Raw genomic sequence first — 25,337 nt, 5'->3', positions numbered from 1 at the left:
GTTAGCAAGATTGAGGGGAATGCCATTGCAGTATTAGCACTGCTGAAGCAGTACATGGCCTCTGACCGCCAGGGGAATGTCTACTCCAGTAAGAAGGAGATTAGAAGTACAGGGCAGGATAGACAGGTCCTAGTAGTGGGTGACTCAATTATTATGGGGACAGACAGGGCAATCTGCCACAAAGCCCGGGATAGTTGAACTGTGTGCTGTCTTATGGGCACTCAGGTTCGACACACCGCAAATCGGGTTGACAGATTACTGGGAGGGGCTGGTGAGGATCCAGCAGTCATGGTTCACATTGGCACCAATGACAAAGAGGTAGAGATAGGTGGAAGACCCTTAAAACTAGTTCCGGAACGGAACTAGGATGTAAACTTAGGGCAAGGACCTCCAATGTAGTATTTTCTGAAATACTACCTTTAACACGTGCCACACCAGGAAGGCAGCGGGATATTAGGGAGGTATACAAGTGGCTCCAGAGTTGGTGTAGGAAGGAGGGCTTTGGGTTCCTGGAGTACTGGGACAACTTTGCTCTTGGCTACAGGTTCTACTGTAGGGATGGGCTGCATCTTAATGGGGAGGATGCAGCTGTGCTGGGGGAGAAAATGGTTAGAAAATTGGAGGAGTGTTTAAATTAGGGACGGGGGCAGGGCAATCACAGAGACAGAGGGGAAGATAGTGTACACAGTGACCTAGGATTAAGTAATAAGAATGGAGGTGGGAAAAGGTAATAAAGCTAGAATAAAAACCTTCTAAGCTGTGTCGTAACTAATGCAAGAAGTCTGACCAATACATTTGATGAACTGGAAGTAATAATGTCTGAGGAAAACTACAACAAAGCAGGAATAACTGAGACCTGGCTGGATGAAAGCTGTGACAGGATGGTGAACTTACAGTTACAGTTTGTTCAAAAGAGATTGTAAAACCGGAAGGGGTATGTCATTATGTAAAATCCCGTTTAAAGCCCACACTACGTAAAGATATATGGGAGGGAGATGAACATACGGAGTCTCTATGGGTAGAAATACATGCAGGCAAAAACAATAATAAAATCCTCATAAGGGTTTTCTATAGACCACCAAATATAACAGAAGCCACTGAAAATCTATTACTGAGGCAAATAGATGAAGCAGCAAATCACAATGAGGTAATTATTATGGGGGACTTTAACTATCTGGATATAAAGTAGGAAGCAGAAACCTGCGAATCTCACAAAGATAAGACGTTTCTGTCAATAGCTAAAAATAATTACTTTTCCCAACTTATACAAGACCCATCTAGATGGACAGCCATTTTGTATTAACTATTAACCAATAGACCTGATAGAATAACAGGGTTGCAAGTTATGGGGAACCTGAGAAATAGTGACCATAATGTAATAAATTTCCATTTGTCTTTTAAAAGGGAGTTTTATAGGGGAGCTACGAAATTACTAAACTTTAGGAAGACAAAGTTCAATCAACTCAGAGATGCCCTTCCCTTAACCGTATTGACTCGACAAAGTCCTCAAAAATAAAAGTATGGACAATAAATGGGAAACGTTTAAAAAAAATCCTAAAGTCTTAATGTCAGCAGATCATACCTTACGAGAATAAAAGGCTTAGTAGGAGGAGAAAAACAATGTTGCTCAATAAAGATATAAAGAAGGTAATAAACAGTAAAAAGACAGCATTTAAACTACTAACAATAAGGCAGCGAAGAAGCACTAACCACCTATAAGGAATAAAATAAATTATGTAAAAAGCAGATAAAAGTAGCAAAGATGGAAACAGAGAGACTTATTACCAAACAGAGTAAAAGTAACACTAAACTGCTCTTTAACTATATAAATAGTAAAACAAAATTAATACGGAAACTGTTTGCCCTTTAATAAATAATGTAGGAAAAATTATAGATGATGGTGAGGAGAAAGCAAACCTATTAAATAGTTTTTTCTACAGTGCATTCACTCAGGAAAATGAATTGTCAGATGAAATGCAGAGTGATAAAGTAAACTCTCCATTAAAATGTCACCAGTTGCCGCTCGGTTATCTCATTGAAAGTGAACAGAGCATTGGTGCGCTTGTGTGACCAGCACTTCATTCAGTTTCCTCCTCCCCCTCTCTACAGGCGTTGAAGTAACCCCACAGTGAGGCAAACATGGGACCCATTCTTGAGATCGGTTGGCGTCTCAGTGGTGAGACGCCCATCAATCAGCAAGTTATCCCTTGTTCTATGGATAGGGGATAACTTGAAATTCTGGTACAACCTCTTGAAGCCTTGCAATTTCTCCTCCTATTCAAGATATTGGTTTATTGTCAGTGAATGAGAGCAATCACCTTCACGTCTAGAAAGTCTTAAATCTTAAAAAGCAAACAGTGCAGAGTCTGTTCACATAAAACGCCTGCAAACAATATGAAGATGTGTCCAATCCCTTCGAGGTCAGAAAATTAAATAAACAATTGTTGGTTTTTTTTATCTGGGATTCAAATGCAAATCATCCAGTAGCAATATTTTCCTTTTGATCCAGGAGCAAAGTTTAAAATTCACACCTGTCGATTTAGTATTAAGCACCACACGTCCATGATAATTGTTAGCGCACCATCTGTTCCTGCTTAGAAGAAAAACAAGCTATTTCCAGCAGTCCTATTGAAATAAATAGAGCTGAGGTCGCATATTAGACTGCCGCTCCAGTCACCTCAGCAGTGAATGTAGCACACCATCCTTTACTGCTTAGAAGAAAAGCTAGCAGCGGACATGGTGCAATCAACTCCCAACTGGTTAAAGGCTCAGTAAGGTTTATGCATACTGACAATGTGCAATAAAAATGATGCATGCAACAATCAAATCAGGTCTGACTCCAGTTTTGCCTTTAGTCCGGCTTCTTCTGGGACAAAAGTTCTGACACCACAGAAGCCAATACTCATAATCACAGTTGTGACAGTGCTGTTTCAGGGTTCCTGGCCTTCGTCAATACAGAGTAGGGCACTGCAGTGTTATTCTAAACAGGAAAAGATGGTGTGCTAACAATTATCATAGAGGTGTGACAATTAAAAGGGTTGTGCCAGGATTAAAATTTATCCTCTATCCACAAGACAGAGAATAACTTTCAGATCGGTGGATATCCAACTATTGGAACTTCACCAATCCCGCAAGTGGGAGTCTGAAGTTCCCCGTATGAATGGAGCGGCTGTCTAACATGCACAGTCTATTTGTTTCAATAGGACTGCTGGAAATAGCCAATTACTTAAACTCGGCTATTTCTGACAGCCCCATTGAAACGAATGGAGTGGTGTTGTGCATACTTGATTATTGCTCCATTCTCAGGATTGATGGGGGTCCCAGTAATCGAACTTTGACCAACATAAAAGTAATCCCTTATCCTGTGGCTAGGGGATAACTTTTAATCCTGGCACAACCTAATACGGAATCGGCTGGTGTGAATTGTCATGGATCAGAAGGAAGAGGATGTTTCTGGTAGTTTTGTATTTGGATCCCTAGTGAAGCGTAACAATTGTTTATGTAATATATCCAGAGGAGAAAACCAAGATCCAAGATTATGGCTACACGGCAACTTTGGTCCCATCATGGGTAACACAGACAAAGATTGTAACAGTAACAAGCCTCAGCAATGATACACACTTAATATCTGAAGAAAATGGTACAATTGTTGTAAAATAGCAATTGTGCAATTTTATTCAGATAGTAAATGTGTATGAGCGATGAAGCGTGTGCTTCTGTTACTGTAAATGTTACAGCCATGGCTCACATGCATCTACACATTTAATTTATTTGTTGAAAATGCTGACTTTATGTTTTGTATGCATTGCATTGGTGGAGGAGTAGCTGCCTTCACTTTTATCTGGCACTCCATTCACCCATCTGTCCCCCCAGGTGTCTTAACCCTCTGCAATCCAATTTTGGATTCAGGGTTTCCTAGGGGGCTTTCTCTTTCTGCCATTATACAATGGCACCATGTGCTGGCTAGAACCAGTACTGCGGTATAGGGCAGGCTGGAGAGGCCCCTGACAACAGAGCAGCCAGCAATATACTGTAAGAATACCCTGCCGGATATCTTCCGACATTGGAGCTGTACAGTCTTTAATCAGAATGTCTTCAGACATCAGACAGTGGATTGAACAGGGTTAAAGGGGTTGTCCTGAGAAAGCAAGTGGGGGTAAGCACTTCTGTATGGCCATATTAATGCACTTTGTAATATACATCGTGCATTAAATATAAGCCATACAGAAGTTATTCACTTACCTGCTCCGTTGCTGGAGTCCCCGTCTCCATGGTGCCGTCTAATTTCCCGATTAGACGCGCTTGCGCAGAAGGGTCTTCTCCCTTCTCTTGGGTCTCGGCACGAGCGGCGTTCTGGCTCCGCCCCCTTCTACGCGTCATCGCGTAGCTCCGCCCCATCACGTGTGCCGATTCCAGCCAATCAGGAGGCTGGAATCGGCAATGGACCGCACAGAGCCCACGGTGCACCATGGGAGAAGACCCGCGGTGTATCGTGGGTGAAGATCCTGGCGGCCATCTTGGTAAGGTAAGTAAGAAGTCGCCGCAGAGCGGGGATTCGGGTAAGTACTAAACTTTTTTTTTTTTAACCCATCCCTTGTGTTTGTCTCGCGCCGAACGGGGGGCCTATTGAAAAAAAAAAAAAAGCCGTTTCGGCGCGGGACAACCCCTTTAATGAAAATATATAGCTAGGTATCCTAGTTTTTGTGTGTCCATTTAGAGGTGTCTTTTAAGCCACTTTTACATGGGCAACAAAATTGCACGATTTTCTCACGAAGCAAAATCACTGTCGGCTGTGTGAAAGAAGCCTTAGGGCTTCTTCAGATGACCGTATATCGGCCGGATTTTGCAAATAGTCGCGAGGGGCGGACAGGGGGTGGGAGCTCAGTGCACTGCTTCTGGCTCTTCCAGCCTCCTCCCCCTGCAGAGAGGGACACTGTATATCGGCCGGGCATAAAAACCCGGCCGATATACGGTCGTCTGAATGAGCCCTTAGAGTCAGGAACCAGTCCAATAAGATTTGCTGGATGTGATGAATGGTGCCACATGTTTTGATCAAAGTATGTGCCAAGAACCAACAACAGTTGTGAAATTATATTCAAATATGAAATACGTGTGAGTGCTTAGGCTTGTGTTTCTGTTACTATATTTGTTGCAGCCATGGCTTATGTGCACTTTACATCCATTTATTTGGTGGAAGTGCTGATTTTGTGTTTTTTATGCAAAGATTGTAGCAGTGGTATAAAGAGAAGAGATGGGGACCCATAGCCAACCGGATAAGAAGGAATACTTTCAAAATTTCAAATATTACTGTTACGTGTGCTGCTGGGATCTGTAGTTCTAAGCTTCCTAGCAGCACAGACCTCACAGGGTTAATTGATTGAGCTGGTTGGGTGTGGTACTTCCTGCCAGCCAATCTCCTGAGTCTGTGCTCACATATAAACCCAGCTCCTGGTCAGTCTGAAGCTGGTCTTGTACTGTTTGGATGTACCTGTTACGTTGCAGCTTGCTGTGTGATCTGTGCCTTGCGGTTCATGTCTATTTGTGCATTTATTTTGTGTCAGTTTGGTCTGCTGAGTTTGTTTGCTATGTCTGTGCTAGGTTGGTCCCTAGGGCCCTCTAGTAGATGTGTCTTGCTAGTGTAGGGACTGCAAGATACGAGGGGCCTTGCCGGGGCTTGCAGCTTAAGTTCATTGGCTAATGTACGAACTAACACCTCGCATTTATATTCAGCTTATCACCTGTTACTAGTGTTTGCATTGTGGCTGCTGTATGCTGTGTATTCTGGCTCTGTGTGTCCTGTTGTTCAGTCCCTGTCATGTGGCATGTGAATGCATCTTGTTCTGGTGTGTGGCCCCTAGGATCAGCTAGGGCCCAGATCCAAAGATCGCTGGGCTGCCCTTATTAGGGCAATGTCCCCGTTTAGGTAGGGCACTGAATCCCCCTTGTAGCACAGGGTCAGTTGCTTGAAACCCGTGTGCGTACCTAGTCAACCTCTTGGTCACGATCGTGTGGGCCCCGTGCTTAGTTTGCCCACATGATCGTAACAATTACCAATAAAAATATTTCATCAGTTTCTTTCCTTCAGCAAAAGGGGTGATATTTCACCACTTACAATGCAAGGTATTAAGAGTGAAAATTGCTCAATCAAGAAAAATTTGGATTCTGTTACTCAACACTTGTATACCGAGTGGCCTAAACAAAAATTGTCATTCAAAGCTCCATTCTTTATATTAAATTGTCTGAGTGTTCACTTGCATTTCGCTTGCATGTAATGCACATGTATCTTTTTCATTATTAATAGTTTAAGGGCGGCCGCACATGAGCGTAAGCGCTAAAAAGCTCGCTCCTGCACAGCATATCTGCGCAGTGAAGGAGTGTGCAAATTTGTGCAGGCACCGCTCATTAACACAGGCAGAGGAATCACCTCTGCCCTGATTTAAAAGGCTAATTAGCTTTATGATGTGCTGGTGTTCACGGGTATGCATGCATATTTGTGCACCCCTATAAACTCCTATGAGCATGTCACTTTGTTGCTTGCGCAAGTGAAATGCGTGTGGAAAAAGAACCATCAGAATGAACCCATTGAAATCAATGGGTTCTATTCATTGCATATTACACACAAAAATTCCCCACGCAAATACTTAAGCCAATACGCCTGAGCATTTTTTACTTTATTCTTTAATACGCCTGTGTGTGGGAGCCATAATATGTATCTATTAGGGCGGTTGTAAACGGGCGTATTTGCAGAGAATAGAACCCAGAGTTTTCAATAGGTTCACTCTCAATTGTTGCCATTGTGCATGAAAAAAGCACGGCATGCTCTATTTTAGTGTGCATTTGCACTTCAAAAGGCCACATAGGAGTCTGGGGGGTGGGGGGGGGGCACAATTTTGCAGGAAATCGAACACATCTGGTAATAATGAGGCTGCACAGCTATTTAAATCATGGCGCAAGTACAGTAAAATATGCAGATATGTACTAACTATTGTGTATTTTCGTGCTTACATTCACATAAAGCGGCCCTCATACACAATGCAGCCACTTACCACATGACTTTTTCACATGATCATCTACAGTACGTAATTAGTGATTGGCTTTACTGCGCTTTAAATAGAAATGCCTTTGTTATAATCTTCATGCTACAAGGACCTACATTACATCCGCTGTCATCCTGAGTATTCTGTATCACTTCCTTATAAAGCTACGGCTTTTACTACATCTTGAGATCACTGGACACTTCCTTTTGAAACATGTATGTCCAATCCAGGCAATCTGATGTGAGCTCCATACAGCAGCATCACAAATCTCTTCCCTCTCCTGATACACTGCAGTTTGTTGCAATGTATCAGTGGAGATAAAATGTATCAACTGCGTAACAGTAAATGTTGCAATAAAGTTTCTACAAACTAAAGCATGTTTAATGTTAGTCTGAAAACTGGTGCCAAATTCTTTGTAAACATATTTTGCTTTTTCAACTATTCCTAATCAGAGACACTGGTACGGACTAGTGAAGACTACCAAGCTAAAGCAGGGTGCCTCCTCGCAGACAGGCATATTGTGCATAGTACCCCTCATGAACTGGCACGAGCCTGCACTGAGGAGCCTCCCGCAGACATTCCTCAGGCTTCACAGTCAGCTTTATCTTAAATGTCTTGTCTGACATTGATATGCTTATCAGGTTAAAAGGATCACTTGACCAGTGATTCCTAAGGACTCCACACTGGCGATTGCGATATCGCCAGGATAAAAACGCGGCAATATCGCAATTTTGCTCATGAAATTTCTTGTAAAAACATCGCTGCTGCGTGCGATTTTTTTCTTTGCGCATTTTTCTCATCTGATTCTCTCATGCGTTTTTTTCTCACGGTAACAGGAGTTTTGCTAAAATGGACCATAAGAACAGAGTTATGAGACGCGTTTGGACCCTGAAACAAGTTCAATTGTCATTATATACCAATGCTGTGTGAGATGTGTCGATGTACCAATTATATGCTGTATTCAATAAAACGAAGTAAAAAATAAAACATTAGGAGTCTCCAATGTTAAAAACATATCGCACAAAAATCGCAAGTTCATATATTGCGATACGATAAAATAAAGTATCCATAGGGAAACATGGGCAATAAACAAAGCAAAACGCAGAAAGATAGGACATGCTGCGAGTTACAAATCTCGCAATATTGCATGAATGAAAACATCGCAGATGTGAATGAAAGCAGTAAAAAGCATGGACTTCATTATTCTGCATTTTCACTCACTCTCATATCGCTTAAAAAAGCGTGATTTTCTTGCAAGTGTGAAGGCACCCTAAAGGCTTCTTCACATGGGCATATTTGCGCACAAAACAATTGCGCACGCAATATACAGAGAATAGGATCCATTGATGTCAATTGGTTCGTTCTCATTTTCCTTTAGAAAAGCGATCAAACAAGCAGAAGTGAATGATAGTATTCCGTCTAAATGTGAGCCAACGACAACAATGAAGGAGAATTGCTCACTTTTCATTCATCATTCATTTTCTGCAGACATAAAAATCATCATTGGCTCGTTCACTTATCGTTCAGTTTAAACAGCGATTGTTCAGTCTTTCAATATATGAGTAATATGGAAAGATTCCCCCATAATGATTTATATACAATTGGAAGCAAATTTATATATATTGGAGGCAAATATAAAAAAGCTTGGTAATCGTCATGAGCGAATGACTGCTGAGCACTGCTGCATGCACAGGGCCAGGAAGCTGTGACTACTGTACACACCAGGGCCGTGCAACATTTTCTGATCTGAGGGTACCATTGGCATACTGAACCACTCCCAGGGGATGCAATAAAACTTAAAGGGGTTGTCTCGCGAAATCAAGTGGGGTTATACACTTCTGTATGGCCATATTAATGCACTTTGTAATATACATCGTGCATTAAATATGAGCCATACAGAAGTTATTCACTTACCTGCTCCGTTGCTAGCGTCCTCGTCTCCATGGTTCCGTCTAATTTCGCTGGCGGATTGCTTTTTTAGACGCGCTTGCGCAGTCCGGTCTTCTGCTCTCAGCACGAGCCGCTTCAGCCTGCTAGCCGCTACAGCTCTTCTGCGCATGCGCAGACGAGCTGTCACTTCTCGGGAGCGCGCTGGAGCGGCCATTCTGTACCATCCTCTCTTAGAGGAAGGTGCAGAAACTTGAGCTGCCCAGCTGTCCCGAGAAGCCGTCCAGGTAAGTGATGGGCCGGGGGGGGGGGGGCTGCCGCTGTGCCGGGGGGGGGGTCTGCCGCTGTGCCGGGAGGGGTCTGCCGCTCTGCCGGGGGGTCCTGCCGCTCTGCCGGGGGGTCCTGCCGCTCTGCCGGGGGGGGGGGGGCTGCCGCTCTGCCGGGGGGGGGGCTGCCGCTGGGCCGGGGGGGCTGCCGCTGGGCCGGGGGGTCTGCCGCTGGGCCGGGGGGGCCTTCGTCTGTTGTCAGGGGTCTAGCGCCGGTTACCTGCTGCCTGGCGGTGGGTGACTGTGGCCAAAGAGCGTGTGCCGTGGTCGGCGGCTGCGGTGGGTCCGGTCGGCGGCTGCGGGGCGTCTGGTTGTCAGGGAGACACAGCTGGTAGCGTCTCGGGAGCGCGCACGTCGGGCTACAGCAAGCGACGGGAAAAAAGCCGGCGGCCATCTTGGGAAAGTTTTTATAAGTTGCTGAAACGCTGGAACTGTAAGTACAAACCAGCTAGAAAAGTCATTTACAGGGGGGCTTAGTAATGTATGCTTAATTATGGGGACTGGGCAAAAAAAAAAAATTCACTGCTTCCTCGAGACATCTCCTTTAAAGGGACATTACAATCTGAGAAATTTATGCAGCCTTTTTCTTCCAATATTTGTAGCCTGTGACGTAACCTCCGGCTGTAGGTTCAGACAAAGATGTGAAACCATTCTTAGTTTTGCTTTTGTATTTAGGCTATAAACTTGATTCTTCGGCTGTATTTATGTTATTAGCTTGACTTTTTTTATTGTATTTGTTATAAGTTTGGTTCTGGTCTAGTATTTGAGTTATGAGCTTGCTTTTGGGGCTGAATTTATGTGGTGAGCTTGATTCTGGTGCTGTATTTATGTTATAAGCTTGGTTTTGGTGCTGTATTTGTGTTATGAGCTTGGTTCTGTATTTATGTTGTGAGCTTAGTTCTGGTGCTGTATTTATGTTATAAGCTTGGTTTTGGTCCTGTATTTATGCTATAAGCTTGGTTCTGGTGTTGTATTTGTGTTATGAGCTTGGTTTTAGTCTTGTATTTATGTTGTGAGCTTGATTCTGGTGCTGTATTTAAGTTATGACTTAGGTACTGGTATAATATTTATTAACCGAGCTGTTCTTGTGTGAATATGCTGTTATCTTGATGCTTTCTGCACAAGCAGAATGCAGGCAGACTCAGTACAATAGATATAGTTCTTTTCTTACGATGTGGGGTGGGGAGAGGGGGGTAGGCATAAGGCAAAAAAAATTAACACAGGCTGCTATGAAACCCAGGGCTGGCACTGGTTTCAAGCTCCATTTCCAGACATCTATGGCAATGTCCTGTGAATATTTTCTCCCATTTTTCTATATGATGGTTCCTTTTCAATCCCTCCCCCAGGATATATATATACACACACACACAACATTATGCATTTAACAATGTTGCAAAGTTGTGTTTACATTTCCTATTTACCTGTTCCGTCTACTTTTTGCTTGTAGATCATATCTTTTACAGTGTCAGAATAAAATATGCTGTTAGTTTGAGCATCAAAATCTATTCCAACAAAATAGGAGGGAACTCCGGTGATGGGGATGATGACATCTTCCTGGGTGGAGAGGTTAAATGGAATTCCACGGACAGCAAGTTGTGAGGAGAAAAGCAGAAATTTCTGGACACCTGCGAATAAATTTCAGAGTTTAGACTCAAAATTTCAGTATTATACATTTGAAGGAGTATAGGCTTTTGGGCCTCTTCATGCACCAGGGTTTGTATGTGATTGTCGCCTCTCGACACCCTATAGCTATACCCTGGCTGGGAGCTGTATTTTCACAACAGCTGGGGGCCACATGTTGAATACCATTGTGGCAAGGAAAAAAGGGGTATTATTCTCCAAACGTGAGGTTTATGTAAAAGACTCAGCCTTTATAAAAGACCTATCAGAGCAGTCAGTAGCTTGGAAATGCACATGTGTGTAAAATAAAGACATCTGAATGATGCCTTTCACTGTATCAAAGCCTGAACTTGTGAGAAAACTACTATAGTGTCTAAAAAGTACAATGATGCATTGAGCTGCAGTGTGGGAATGATAAAATATACCGTAACATGGAGACTGATCATCTAATATTACCTCAAATGACTAATCCTTCTTTACTGCTATTTTCATACATCTGGACTTCAAGAGAATGTAGCAGGGAGTAGAAGTCTGGTTTTTCACAATATTACTAAGACAAGTATAACTTACTTAAAGCAGTTGGACAAGATAGACTTTCATCACCTAACTAGGATGAGTGCTAAAAGTCTGATCAGTGGGGGTCACCTGTGAGACCCCTGCCAATCACTAAATTAGGGGTTCTGTTTCACTCATCCTCTTCACTGCAGGCTCACTGCAGCCCTCGCAATGAGGAGAAGACTTGAATGGAGCTATTGCCATGCTTGTGCAGCGCTGCTCCATTCATTGCAGAAGGAGAAAAAAGTTCATGACTACTCTAGCATTCAGCAATCAATGTTTCATTGCTGTTGCTAGGACCCTCGTGTGTAGGCCGACATGAGGGTTAGAAAGCCTATCCTCATCTTACCACGTCTGTCCTGCTTCTGTACATTACCTATTCTACTGCCATTGCCTTGATTACTATGGGAATCTCCCTCTATTGCAGATCTGTCCTGGGAAACAGGCGGGGGTGGTCTAGTTTTGTTACAGCGGCCTCATATTATGAGGGGTATGTGGGTGACACATTTTTTATGGGGGGATTGGGGTATGTAAACAGAGTGGTCAATATAAAAGGAGAGTCTGGTCTGAAGTCTATATAAAGGGGGTCTGGCCTGGTATCTAGATTTAAGGGGTCTGGTGTGTGGTCTGCATTCATTGTGGCGTCTGCTGAATAAGGTCATACTAGCGTCAAGTTGACTGGCAGTGTGCTATGGAGATATCACAACCCACCACACTAATTGCATAGCCCAGCAGTCAATGAACTACACAAATAGCGTAAGGCGCCAAATGAACATTCAGCGTGTTAGGCAGATGTATTGTGCTGAGCCTTTGGCGTTGGATACATCTGTATATACTAGTTGTAATTAAAATGCCATTTGTTGGGGGCCTGTCCAATATAAATGGATAAGACCGTAACACAATGTCTTATCCATCATACAAGAGACACGAATAGTGCCCAACGAATCCCATTAGCCTATAATAGGGTCCTTTAGGGTTCTGACGTCGTATCCGTCATTTTCTTGGCTAGAATATCTCTGCATGCTCTGCTATTCTTCCTGTCAAATCTGAGAGAAGTACAACCATAAATGTTTCCTTGGGTATACTTGGTTGGAACCTCTCTTCACTAAAGAGTACTGGAATTGAAAAGGTTCACTATGTTTATGGTTTTCTTTCAGAATTGAAAAATATCATAGCTTGATATCTCCTATATTTGCATCACTAGAAGGATCCAGGAGCAAGAAATTGACAAAAATGTCAAAATGGCAGCTATGTGGACTGTAAAACCTATCGAAATCTACGGCTGAGCCAATTTGGCATTGCTAATAGTATTCAAGAATTTTATTTTTACTTGATAACCCAACTTTTTACGACTTCAGTGATGAAACCAGTATTTTAAGTGAAATTTCCGTTAATATATAGTATCTTCTTTAGAGTGACAATTTTCTTACCAACACAACGGCGTCCATCCTGATGTAAATCAAACCCGAGTCGACAGCGGCATCTATAACCAAGGCCGTCATTGTCTGTTCTGTGACTGAGGACGCATATCTGCTCACACCCTCCGTTACTGATTCCGCAAGGGTTCCGCACTAGACAAATGACATTATAATGGTTGAAGTTATATGAATATTGTGAGTTTACTGCTGAAGTTTTCTTGTGATAATACTTATCGGAAATGAGGGGTTTTTTCCGGTAAGATGAGTTTATCTATTATCCACATATTGGACTGTCAGTGGTGGCACTCATGTTTGGCCTCCCCTCCATTCAGTTTCAATGAAAGCGCCAAAGAAAAACAACTACTTGAACCGTATGACATCACTTAATGACTTAATAGGGTTCACTAATTTATCATTTTTTTGTCTGAAACTCTATTAAAGGTTTATTGACGGAACGATTATCGTTCTAAAAAATTGTTCAAATGAGTGAAAGTGAATGATAAAAAGTCCATGAATCATAACAGCTATGATACCCACGCCACGTATATTTATGTCCTGGTGCGTCAAGTACCACCTTGCCAGGACATAAACTTACAAGGGGCTAAACAGTCCTTCGCTTTTGTAAAAAGAAGGGGAGGAAAGGTTGTTATATTTGTAGGCTGAGTCAACCTTGAGTCGGCTACCTGAACCATGCGGGGATTGAACTCACTCATGAGTGAGAGCTCAGGACTGCATTCTGCTGTCTTAAAACTCTGCACCACACAAGACTCCATATTGACAGGGTCTGTTCGACTGGATTAGGCAGAAAAGTGGTAAATGAGCTTGAACACTCATAAATGTAAGGTTATGCACATGGGCAGAGGAAATACATGTCAGCATTACACACTAAATGGGAAACCACTGGGCAACACTGACATGGAAAAGGACTTGGGGGTTTTAATTAACTAGACTCAACTAAAACAACCAGTGTCAGGCAGCTGCTGCTAAGGCAAAAAGGATCACTGGGTGCATCAAAAGAGGTCTAGGGGCACATGATGAGAACATTGTTCTTCCTCTTTACAAGTCACTGGTCAGACCACACATGGAATATTGTGGACAGTTTTGGGCACCGGTACGCAAGAAGGACATATCAGAGCTTGACGGGTACAAAGGCGGGCAACTAAAGTAATAAATGGAATGGGTGGACTATACTTTCCTGAAAGGTAATAAAAATTGGGGTTATCTAGTTTAGAAAAAAGATGTCTGAGAAGCGACCTAATTCAGAGATCTCACTCATGATTTATTTATACCCAGGACTGTGACTGTAATGAGGGGGTCGCCCTCTATGCTTAGTGCAAAGAAGGTTTCTACACCGACATAAAAGGGGGATTTTTACTGTAGGGCAGAGGGGCTATGGAACTTTCTGCCTGAGGATGTTGTGATGGCAAACTCACTAAAGGAGTTCAAGAGGGATCTGGACACCTTTCTGGAGTGTACAATATTACATGTTACAGTCACTTATTATTCAGAAGGGTTGGTGATCCGGGGATTACTCTGATTGCTAAATTAAGGTTGGGAAGAAATTTTTTCCCCAAAAACTGAGAAAAATTGGCTTTTACCTCATGAGGCTTTTTGCCTTTCTCTGGAGCAACATTGGGGGCTGATAGGCTGAACTGGATGGACTTATATCTTTTTTTCAGCCTCACACACTATATTACTATGTTACCTTCTGTCTTACATTACAACCTTTTTGGTAGCTCTACAGCTACTCCTTGGAGAAGGTCCGTGCTTGAGTGTTGTGTTCATCTTGAAAAACTTCACTTTTTAAAACTTATGGCATTGCTTTTAAAACAAACAGCACACCTGCTGTCTTTGTTGGTGCAATTTTCGATCTAGGGGGCCCTATGTGGGTCTTCTTTTATTTTCTTTGACACCCTTGTGCTGTGATTAACCCCTACACCACTCTACACTATTTTGACCAGCTGTTTGGAGGAGCACAGTGTTCCCCAGATGTGTGGCTCTATTCCTATGCACTTTGGGGAGCTTTGGCTACATTGGGGACCTTCTGGAATTAGTGAACCTGATTTTTACTCCTATTCATTTCAATGGGTGTCAGAATCGACGTCCTGATTCACAATGATTTTTGTGATACTGTCTCAATACCAACACAAACCGATTATTCTACTAATCACTCATTACTACATAAAAAGAAAACAAATGCAAAAAAGAGACAGACAGTCTTACCATAAGGTTGTCGGGCAGAGTGATAAACGCTGACTCCATAGGGTCTTAAAGAAGAACTGAAGACAGTTTGAGTTGTGGTGTCTGAAAATTTGTTAGCCTTCAGCACAGCAAGTTTTGTCCAGTCAGTAAAATACACAAAATGCTCAAAGATACTAATTCCATATGGGTGTGGAATAATATCCCCTCCATGTACTATTGTTTTCCTGTAACAAATGGTAAAAATTGCAAGTGATAAGTGCTTCTCGAATGTACTTTGCAATCTCAATCCAAGTGCATCATGGCTGTAGTGGTTGGTAAGGAACCCATGACCAATAATGTCTGGGGGCCCAGACCATTCGCAGTCCAATATTGGTGAAATCTTAGACAACTGCTTTTTGAATCAATGTATAACTAGTAATTTTATGTATGACATACCACAGAATAAGTAAAATTAAGTATTTTAATAGTTCATTAAATTCAAGTACCTTTGCAGACCGTCATAGGTCACAGTTTCAATATAGTCATAGCGGCTATCCACCCAGTACACCCTCTTAGACACAATGTCCAGGGTGATCCCAGCTGGCCAGCCCAGTTTGGTCTTAATTAAATCATGACGATTTGTGCCATCCATGAATGCTCTTTCCAGCTTGGGATCTCCAGATACACTATCCCAGTCAGAGAAGAATAAGTACCTGAGGATGAGACAAAACAATGCTCTATTACATTACCACATATATATAAGATTGCTACTATCTGACTCTGCCAAGAGGGGAAAAGATCACTGGCAGTTACATCTGGCAGAAGCTTTACTTCCAAAGAACCAAAGGATCGAAAAGTTGAAACCCAACTATATGATCCATATCTGCCCCAATATATCTCATTGCGAGAGTGTTGGGAGGCCATAATATACATGAGACGATTAGTCAGACTATTTCTGTTGAAACCTAATGTGTATGGTCAGCCTTAATCTGCAAAGTACTTTAGTAATTATACAGTAGTTTGTCCTCCGGATCTGTTCTTCCTACAGGAAGTTGCTATAGTAATCATCTCACTGAATGGACATGGAGCATGTCGGAGATCTCTTCTGGCCGCCAACCTCCATCCAGAGTGAACAGGCAGTAGTGAATAGATAATTGACTGTCTGTTTACATGGGCCGAAAGTCACTTGGTTTTGAGGTGAGTTGAAAAGCAAGCAACTTTGACAAGTCAGAGATTCTTGCACGTTTGCTGTCAGGTCCCGTGTTTGCATGGACGAGCAAATTGCCCATGTAAAATGCCCTTAGGAACACTCACATGGCAGCCCACATACTGTATTACATGACAATAAGTTTCCATTGATTTCAAGATCAGGATCAACCATAAAATAGCTATACAATTTGCTAATGCAAGCATTTTTTAAATAAAAATGCATTATTTCAATAGTGCACTCAAAAACACATTACTAGAAGGAACGTGAAAATTAACTTGGTCTTCAGTTGTTGTTTCACTGCATAGTAGATGATCATATAGAGTCCAGGGAGTCTCATTGTGAAGAGTCCCAAAGTTTTCAGATTGTAGCAATGATGCTTACCCAACTGTTGGATCAACTGCTATTCCTCGTGGGTTGCCCAAATCTTCTGCTATTAATGTTATCCGATTCTGCCCATCAAGATCTACCATATCAATCCTGTTGACGCTTGTTTCAACAACGTAAAGTTTATTGCAAACCCAGTCGACTGCTAGGTTTTCTGGTGAGTCAACCGACATGTTAAGGACTTGCCGAACATTTGAGCCATCGATATCCACAGAAAACACCTAATTGGAGAATAGTTGATAAATCAAGAAATTAGTTATAAGTAATAATTAATAAAGCAAGAAAAGAAGCATTGGTCCCATGCGGTCTGCTCTTGGCCAGGCAAGACCAATACTGTTGGAAAGTTTTTGGTGGGCTTGTGCTTCTATGTAGCAGGCAAGCTGAAAAGGGCAAAACTTCAATATAAAGAAAGGGTACAAAACTTTTTGTGGCCCAAATGCTGCATTGTCATATCGCACCACTTCCAAGGGTTGCAATGAAACGTAAAGCATTATTGCCATCTGAGAAATTTAATGGCATATCAAAAGTACAGTATATGCCCTAAAAGTCTGTTGGGAGCTGGTTTCACTTCTAGGATTCACACTTTTCAGAAGCATGGGGTCTCCTTTTGCCCTATTAGGGACCCTTCTGTGTATGTGACTGAATCCATTGTAGTTTTTGTGGTAACAGTCTGACATTTCACAACTCCCATCAATTACAAAGGCTTCATGCATAGACATAGTAACATAGTTTGTAAGGCTGAAAAAAGACTTGCATTAAGACGGCCATCTCTAACACATATACTCCTTTCTGAAGTGCCAAATGCGTCAAGGGACCCCATTCTAATGATATATGGGGACCCAGAGATAGCTACATAGTGCATTGTTAGTACTTTGCCATCCCTGCCTGACATAGAAACTACATGTGAGCAACCATCAAACAGACAAGCATTTCTATGTCCAGATGGTTGAAGTCCACTTAGAATGGCATCACATTCCACATAAAGCTATGCCATAACTCCACTCTATGGAGGAATCATCCCTACTTTATATCCAAAGGTATCTGTCAAGCTTTGCCATTCTTTAAGCTATGTTCACATCAGCGTTGGAGGCTCCATTAGGAACCTTCATTGTGGAATTCCGTTAAAGGGTTTGTCCAGTTACGGGACAACATCCCTTTAATAGAGCTATCTGTAGTAACATAATAAACAGAGGTGTACTCACCCACATCTGTAGTAACCTGACTTTAGGTGACGGCCATTGTCACAGCAAATGCTAGGCCTGCAGTGCTGGATCCCGATGGCGGTAATGGGGTAAGTAATGCTCTGTTTATTATTTTACTACAGACAGATCTACTAAGGGGATATTATATGGTAACCGGACAACCCCTTTAACTCTTTCCAATCCAATTTGTATTCTGGTTTTCCTAGGGGGCTTACTCTTTTTCTGCCATTATACAACAGCGCTATATACTGGGTAAGGCCAGTACTGCATGAGGTGACACATTGGAAAGGCTCCAACAGCAGAGAGGCTGGCAATATACAGTAAGAGAACCCCGATGGACGTTTTCCAACATCGGAGCTGTACAGCCTTAAATCATAATGTCTTCAGACGTCAGACAGTGGATTGGAAAGGGTTAATATTCCGGATGAAATAGCATAGCCTGCTGTGCTATTTTGTCCTGGAAAATGCAAGACAGCATGGCGGAAACCAGACAGACCGACTATAGGCAAAGGCGGCCGTTCAACACTATTTATTTCTGTTGTAAGATGGATCCATCCAGCCAGGAGATACTATTTTTCGGCTCTCATAACAGTGGAGAATGAAACCCACATAGACTAAGGACCCTTCCACAATGTCATATGGTTGTTCACGTTTGTACTCCAAAAATGGATGACAATATAGTAACATAGTATGTAAGGCTGAAAAAAGCAATATGTCCATCCAGTTCAGCCTATTACACCCCAATGTTGATCCAGAGGAAGGCAAAAAAAAAACCAATGAGGTAGAAGCCAATTTTCCTCATTTAGGGGAAAAATTCTTTCCTAATTCCAAACTGGCAATCAGGGTAATCCCTGGATGACCGATCCTTCTGAAATTATTAATGATTATAACATATAATATTGTAGCACTCAAGAAAGACGTCTACGCCAATGTAGCATTTAACTGACCCATAGGCTATAATGGGTAAAGCGTAGTATTTTCACGCTCACTAGATAGGAGTTGCGTTTTTGCATATGTGTGTGCATTTTACAGTATTTTTTGCACTTGCATACTTTGCATGTTTGCACATGCAAAAAAACAAAACAAAAGCAAGCTCCCATTGATTTCAATGGGCAATTTAGTACAATTAGTTGAATATGTGCGATTTCCGTGCACAACGCAAAATACACTCGTGAACTAACCCATTGAAATCAATGAGTTCTATTCACTATGTATTGCATGCACAAATTTTGCATGCGTTCTTCTCCATAAGTTCAGATGAGACACGTACAGTATACTGTAATTTTGCATCTTCGCCTTAAAAATAATGTTAACCCTTGAACAATATTCTGTTTCTTTATCTAAAAAAATCCCAAATTCTGCGCTAGTTGATTTTCACCATGCCTTGCAGTATTATGGCCTCTATGGCAGGTCTTGTTGGGTCTGATCCTTACGCGTTCCTAAGAGTCCTGTCTGAAAACAATGACCTGCTTCACTGCATTTTCTATGGGCAGATCCATTACAGCAAAAAACACAAATATGCATGAAAAATTTTGATTTTTATCATTCAAGAAAAAAGGCACTTTTATATTTACTGCATCAGGTTTCCAAAAATGACTAATAAGAGATTGACTCATTTTGAAAGAATGTCCTCTATTAGGCATTTTGACTCCATTAAAAGTAAATGGGAAACTGTACAAGACGTCCTTATAATAGAAGGCTTTGTTTAATCCATATCATGTAATACAAGCACGGAGCCTTAATTAAAATATTTGTAAGATTGTTTTATACAATTGTGTCATTTTAAACGTCTTATCCATATGCAGTATGTTAGAGGGGGTTTCCAAATTTTTTATCAACACAGATAAAAGGGGTTTTCTACCCCTTAATAGAGATGACCGAATCTACTCGTTTCGAGTAATTACTCGATCGAGCACCGCGATTTTCGAGTACTTCAGTACTCGGGTGAAAAGATTCGGGGGGTGCCGGGGGGCGGGGGGAGGCGTGGCGGCGCGGGGGTAGCAGCGGGGAACTGGGGGAGACCTCTCTCTCTCCCTCTCCCCCCGACTCCCCACTGCAACCCCCACTCACCCACGGCACCCCCCGAATCTTTTCGGAAGTACTCGAAAATCACGGTGCATGGGCGAAAAAGGGACGTGGCCGAGTAGGCTCGCTCATCTCTACCCCTTAACTATTGATGACCTATCTGCATTGCATAGAATAGGACAGTGCCTGCATTACCAAGCCGGACTGCTGCATTGTGTACGGAGCTGTCTGCTTCCTGCTCTGTCACACTGACAGCCGCTTGGAGATTAGCTGATCGATGGGGGTCCAGAGCGGCAGAACCCCGCCAATCTACTATTGATGATGACCTGTCCTGAGGATAGGTCATCAATAGTGAAGAGGTGGGCGACCCTTTAAATCATTATACAACTTTATATGTTGTTTCTATCTCTCACCATTTGCTGCTGCCAGTGAATTAAAGGAGTTGTCTAATTTCAATAAACTCTTTTAACCCTTTCCAATCCACTGTCTGACGTCTGAAGACATTATGATTTAAGGCTGTACAGCTCCGATGTTGGAAGACATCCGTCGGGGTTCTCTTACTGTATATTGCCAGCCTCTCTGCTGTCAGAGCCTATCTAATGTGTCACCTCATGCAGTACTGGCTTTAGCAAGCAGATAGCACCATTGTATAATGGCAGAAAAAGAGTAAGCCCCCTAGGAAAACCAGGATACAAATTGGATTGGAAAGGGTTAAATTCAATCCTGCATAGTGATCAGCTGACCCAAAGGGGAAGCTGCAATGGGCCGTACATTTCAACTGCAGTAGTCATGGCAAGGAAATGTAGCATTACTTGCTGGTTATGCATTTAATTTAGGCCTCTTTCACAGTGACGTTGCGATTTTCGCATAAATGGGAGTGAGCCATGACCAAATCATGGCTAAATCTCCTGTTTTCTTGCCTGTTCACACGGCCAGGCTGCGGCGTATATACGCCCCCTTGCCAGCTGATAGTGGCAATAGAAGCTCCCATGGAAGCCTATAGGAGCTGCCGGTAAAGTGAGAGGGAGGGACTTTAGCAACGCGAGTCGCTGCTGAATACCCTCCCCCTTCTCTTTTCTGATGGCTCTCATATGCTCCCATAGGAGTCTATGGGAATGGCCAGCGTATTCCCGCAAAAGATAGGACAAGTCCTATCTTTTCTGGCGTCGCATAAAAGCGGCCGGCCGTAATGCACACCATATGCGCTATCTTTTCCGGCCGCTTTTATAGGGAAAAATGGGGGGGGAAAGCTATTGCGCCATTCGTGCTTGTTTTTACAATGTTTAAGATGCAGTAAAAATTACATGTAATTTTTATTCTGTGGGTCAGTATGATAATAGTGATGCCAAATTTATTTAATTTTAGTTTTTTTAATATAATACTGCTCAAAAAAATAAAATGCTTTGCAAAAAACTTTGGTTTTGGTCGCTATCGTTTGACCCCCATAGCTTTTTTATTTTTCCATTGATTCAGCTGTCAGGACTTGTTTTTTTGCAGCAATACCAATCTTTACTTTTTTTTTTTTTGAGACAACTGGGAAAAGGCAGTTTAGACTTTTAATATATTTCTAGTAATTAAAGAAAACTTTATTTTACATGTTTTTACTTTTTTCTTTAGTCCCCATAGGTAACTTGAACTTGCCATCGTTTGATCACTCATACAGTATAATGCAATACAATAGTATACAGGAATATCTAAAAGACGATGACTCAAGAAGCCCTGGGGGCCTTAAGAAGGCCTCAAATTGCCATGATACTCGGATGGCACGCAGCAATCTCATCATGGGGAGGAAGGCCATTCGGGAAATCAGAATCCCAATTGGGAAATTTAAGTGCTGCGGTCAGATATCGACATTTAACCCTTTTGAATCCACTGTCTGACCTCTGAAGATATTATGATTTAAGGCTGTACAGCTCCGATGTTGGAAGACATCCGTCGGGGTTCTCTTAGTGTATATTGCCAGCCTCTCTGCTGTCAGAGCCTATCCAACGTGTCACCTCATGCAGTACTGGCTTTAGCCAGCATATAGCGCCATTGTATAACAGCAGAAAAAGAGTAAGCCCCCTAGGAAAACCAGGATACAAATTGGAAAGGGTTAATGGTTGAGAGCCGTGATTAGTACTATCTCCAATCACAGCTGTTGCAGGCAGGTGTTGACTATCAAAGATGACCAGCACCCTGTTTGTGTTTATAGTGGGCTTTGAAGCCAAGCCTATTCCTTAAGCTTCCTTCACACAAGCATATGCGTTTTTACGGTTGCCTGCACATGCCGTAAAATTGCCTGAATGAAGAAAAGACGCGATTAATTACTAAGCTTAATCAGCATTTTCTGGTCCATTCACACGGCCGGGTGCGATGTATGAAAGAAAAAATACGCCGCAGCCTAGAAATCCCTCGCTTGGCATAAATCCCTGGAATGACTTCTATTGCCCATGAATAGAGGCACCTGGAAGCTTTTCCCTGTTCTGGACGCTGCTAAACTGCCTCCCACTCCCTATTTTTTCAGCTCCCATTGGAGTCTATGAGAGCCGCCAGCATATATCGGTCAGAGCAAGACCTATCTTTTCCAGCAGCGTATAAATTTGATTGCCGATTTCAGTCCTGTATGTGATATTTTTCCCAACGCAACATTTTGAAACGGCTGAAAATCAGTCATCTGAATGAATATATTGAAAGCCAATTCTTCATATATTCACGATTTTCGGCCAACCTAAAAATGCAGCTAAGTAGCCGCGTAAAAACGCTCGTGTGAATAAAGCCTTATAGGTGACGCTGCAGAGTATTGTTCCATCTTCCCTATTTGCATAAATAACCCAGAGGAGCATGCATAGCCGTATAAGTCTCCTCACTCACCTCTCAGGTGACTTCTCACACCCCTTCTGGGTGCTCCCTTTTGAGGAGAGACGATGCCACCCTCAACCCACTCACCCCCTAGGTGTCTCCACACACTTTTTAGGTGTTCTCCTTAAGAAGAGATGACACCCCATCTTGTCCTACGTCATAGGCCTCTCACCAGCCATGCCAGAAATATACTGTATACTGATGAAGGGCAAGCATCCCAAAACAGCTGTCTGTGTATGGATTTCTGCCTTGGTTTCCTATTCACAATCATTGTTTTTCAGACTTTTTAAAAAAAGTCATACATTGATTTGAAAGAATGCTGTCATTCAATAGGTGGCGCTGCAGCGGTATTGTCCCATCTTCCTTATTTGCATAAAGCCTTATAATGACGTGTTGCGGTACATACGGTAAACATCAGAAAGTGGTTAAAGCACTTTTAAGATGCCCATATACTCTCATTAGCTATCAGGCAAATCCAACATACAGCATCCTTTTTCACTCAACACCGGTTGGGGAAGAGTCAGAGCACTTTCAAATCTAGTGGGTTCAGCTGACTTTCCTCTGTGTATATCCTTTTATGTACATACAGAAACTGACATCCCATATAAGACCTTGGGTGGTTTGCAGCTGTGACATGGATTGTATCCAGTAGGCAATCACCTGTGAACTAGACCGTCTGGATCCCGAGTTGATACATCGTGTCACCACTCATGCTTTGTAACACAGAGGAGAAATATTTGTGCTGCGGTTGTATTTAGCTCAGCAAATGGATCTAGAACGGATACATTTATGGGAAACTCCCTGGGTTTTCAGCTTTTGGATGTAAACAGGAACGGTTTTATTAATCGACAGCAAACTAAGAATATGAAAACGTTAAAAAACTTTTGATTCTACAACTATGAACTTTTGTTTGTACAGTATCAAATCAGAATGCTCCTTGAACATATTTATGTGGATCTCTACGGCTACTCGAAATACCTTGTCCTGTACAGTGTCCGTCCAGAAGACTCGTCGAAGCTGATAATGGAAATCTACACCCACAGCGATTCCACGGTTCTGCGAATGCACCAATGTGCGATAGCTATTGCCATGAATGTCACCAATAAGTAGATCCCGTCCATTAGAGAAAATTAGCCATGGAGGACCAGCTGGAAAAGACACAAAATAATGGCAAGTAGCCTAATTACTTCAGTCAATTGTATAATCATTGGCTAAAGCCTCATTCACACGAGCGTTTTATGATGGCGATTTTGCCGCAGTAAAACGCAGTTCGAAAATCGCGACCATCTGAAGCATTGGATTCTAATTAGAGATGAGCGAACGTACTCGGATAGGCACTACTCGTCCGAGTAATGTGCCTTATCCGAGTACCGCTGTGTTCGTGCTGAAAGATTCGGGGCGCTCCGCTGCTGACAGGTGAGAGAGGGAGAGAAAGATCTCCCCTCCGTTCCTCCGCGCTCTCCCCTGCAGCTCCCCGCTCCGCAGCGCGTCCCGAATCTTTCAGCACGAGTACAGCGGTACTCGGATAAGGCACATTACTCGGACGAGTAGTGCCTATCCGAGTACGTTCGCTCATCTCTAATTCTAATGCATTTGTTCAGATGGCGATTTTGCAGTGATAGAAATTGGCTGTCTGAAAAAAGTAGCACATGTGGTGCTGATTCCAACGGCTGCGATTAACCAATGGGAGCTGCCAGCAGCCGGCAAGGGGGGGAAGTGGGGGAGGGAGTTTAGCACAGTAGCTTGCTAAGTCTCACCCCCACCCACCCCCTTTTCTGGCAGCCAGCAGGGGGCGGAAAGGAGGGGGGAGTTTAGCAGAGCTGAACTCTCTACCTCTGGCCGATGGTATTCTGGGCTGTGATGTATGTACGCCGCAGCCCATCCATCCAAATGCTTTGTCCCCCCCGAAAATCAGTTTTTGACAAAGGTGTCTTAAGATTAAGTCAAGGCCCTTTTACACAGAATGATTATATTGTTCAAAAAATCATTGAAACAACTGAAAATGAACAATAATCATTCAGTGTAAACACAGGCAACGATCAAACGATGAACGGTAAGTTGTTCGCTTTTCGTTCATCGTTCATTTTCTGCAGGTTTAAAAATCATTGTTGGCTCGTTCACCAATCACTCAGTTATAATACCGATAGTTCTGACGTTCTCATTCACTCATACTCAACATGTTAGACAGTTTTCTATTAGTTCTGCCACCTTAAAGGAAGTGTGTCAGGAGACTTTAGCTTCATAAACTGAACCTAACCCTAGGTGGCGCTAATAAGAGCAGTGACCACTTACTCAGACTGGTCTTGGCTCTCCTCTCTCATTCCTCCCCAATCAAACTCCTTGCCTATTCCCTAGAGAAGGCACTCAATATGCAAGGGGTTGGGATGAGGAGGAATGAAAGAAGAGAGCCAGGATCAGTCCAAGTGAGCATCTCGCCCATCTGACGGTCTGAAAGTAATTAGCATACAGCATGGGCGGCTAATAAATAATAAAAACGACTCTCCGCACTGCCGGAAGAAAGAACACATGACTGGCTCCATTGCCGGTCGTGTGTTCTTTCTTCCAGCGGTGCGGAGAGTCGTCCGCACCTGCAGTGCGGCCGTCTTCTTCGTACAGTAACACTAGTGCAACGGCGCCCGGATGCACCATGT

General features: G+C 42.7%; 1 protein-coding gene across 1 annotated transcript in view; it reads right to left on the bottom strand.

Moving 5' to 3' along the window:
• Positions 1 to 25,337, bottom strand: part of LRP2 (LDL receptor related protein 2) — a 211,957-nt gene that overhangs the window by 148,686 nt on the left and 37,934 nt on the right. The window contains exons 11-16 of the mRNA XM_066577806.1: positions 23,665 to 23,834; positions 16,616 to 16,839; positions 15,531 to 15,737; positions 15,067 to 15,269; positions 12,856 to 12,996; positions 10,672 to 10,875 (exon numbers count right to left, since the gene is read on the bottom strand). Of these exons, the coding sequence (XP_066433903.1) occupies positions 10,672 to 10,875; positions 12,856 to 12,996; positions 15,067 to 15,269; positions 15,531 to 15,737; positions 16,616 to 16,839; positions 23,665 to 23,834 (1,149 nt within the window). The remainder of the gene's footprint in view (positions 1 to 10,671; positions 10,876 to 12,855; positions 12,997 to 15,066; positions 15,270 to 15,530; positions 15,738 to 16,615; positions 16,840 to 23,664; positions 23,835 to 25,337) is intronic.

Source organism: Eleutherodactylus coqui, chromosome 8 (genome assembly GCF_035609145.1).
Source record: "Eleutherodactylus coqui strain aEleCoq1 chromosome 8, aEleCoq1.hap1, whole genome shotgun sequence".
In the NCBI taxonomy this organism is placed as follows: Eukaryota; Metazoa; Chordata; class Amphibia; order Anura; family Eleutherodactylidae; genus Eleutherodactylus; species Eleutherodactylus coqui.
This window is presented reverse-complemented; position numbering and strand designations above follow the sequence as displayed.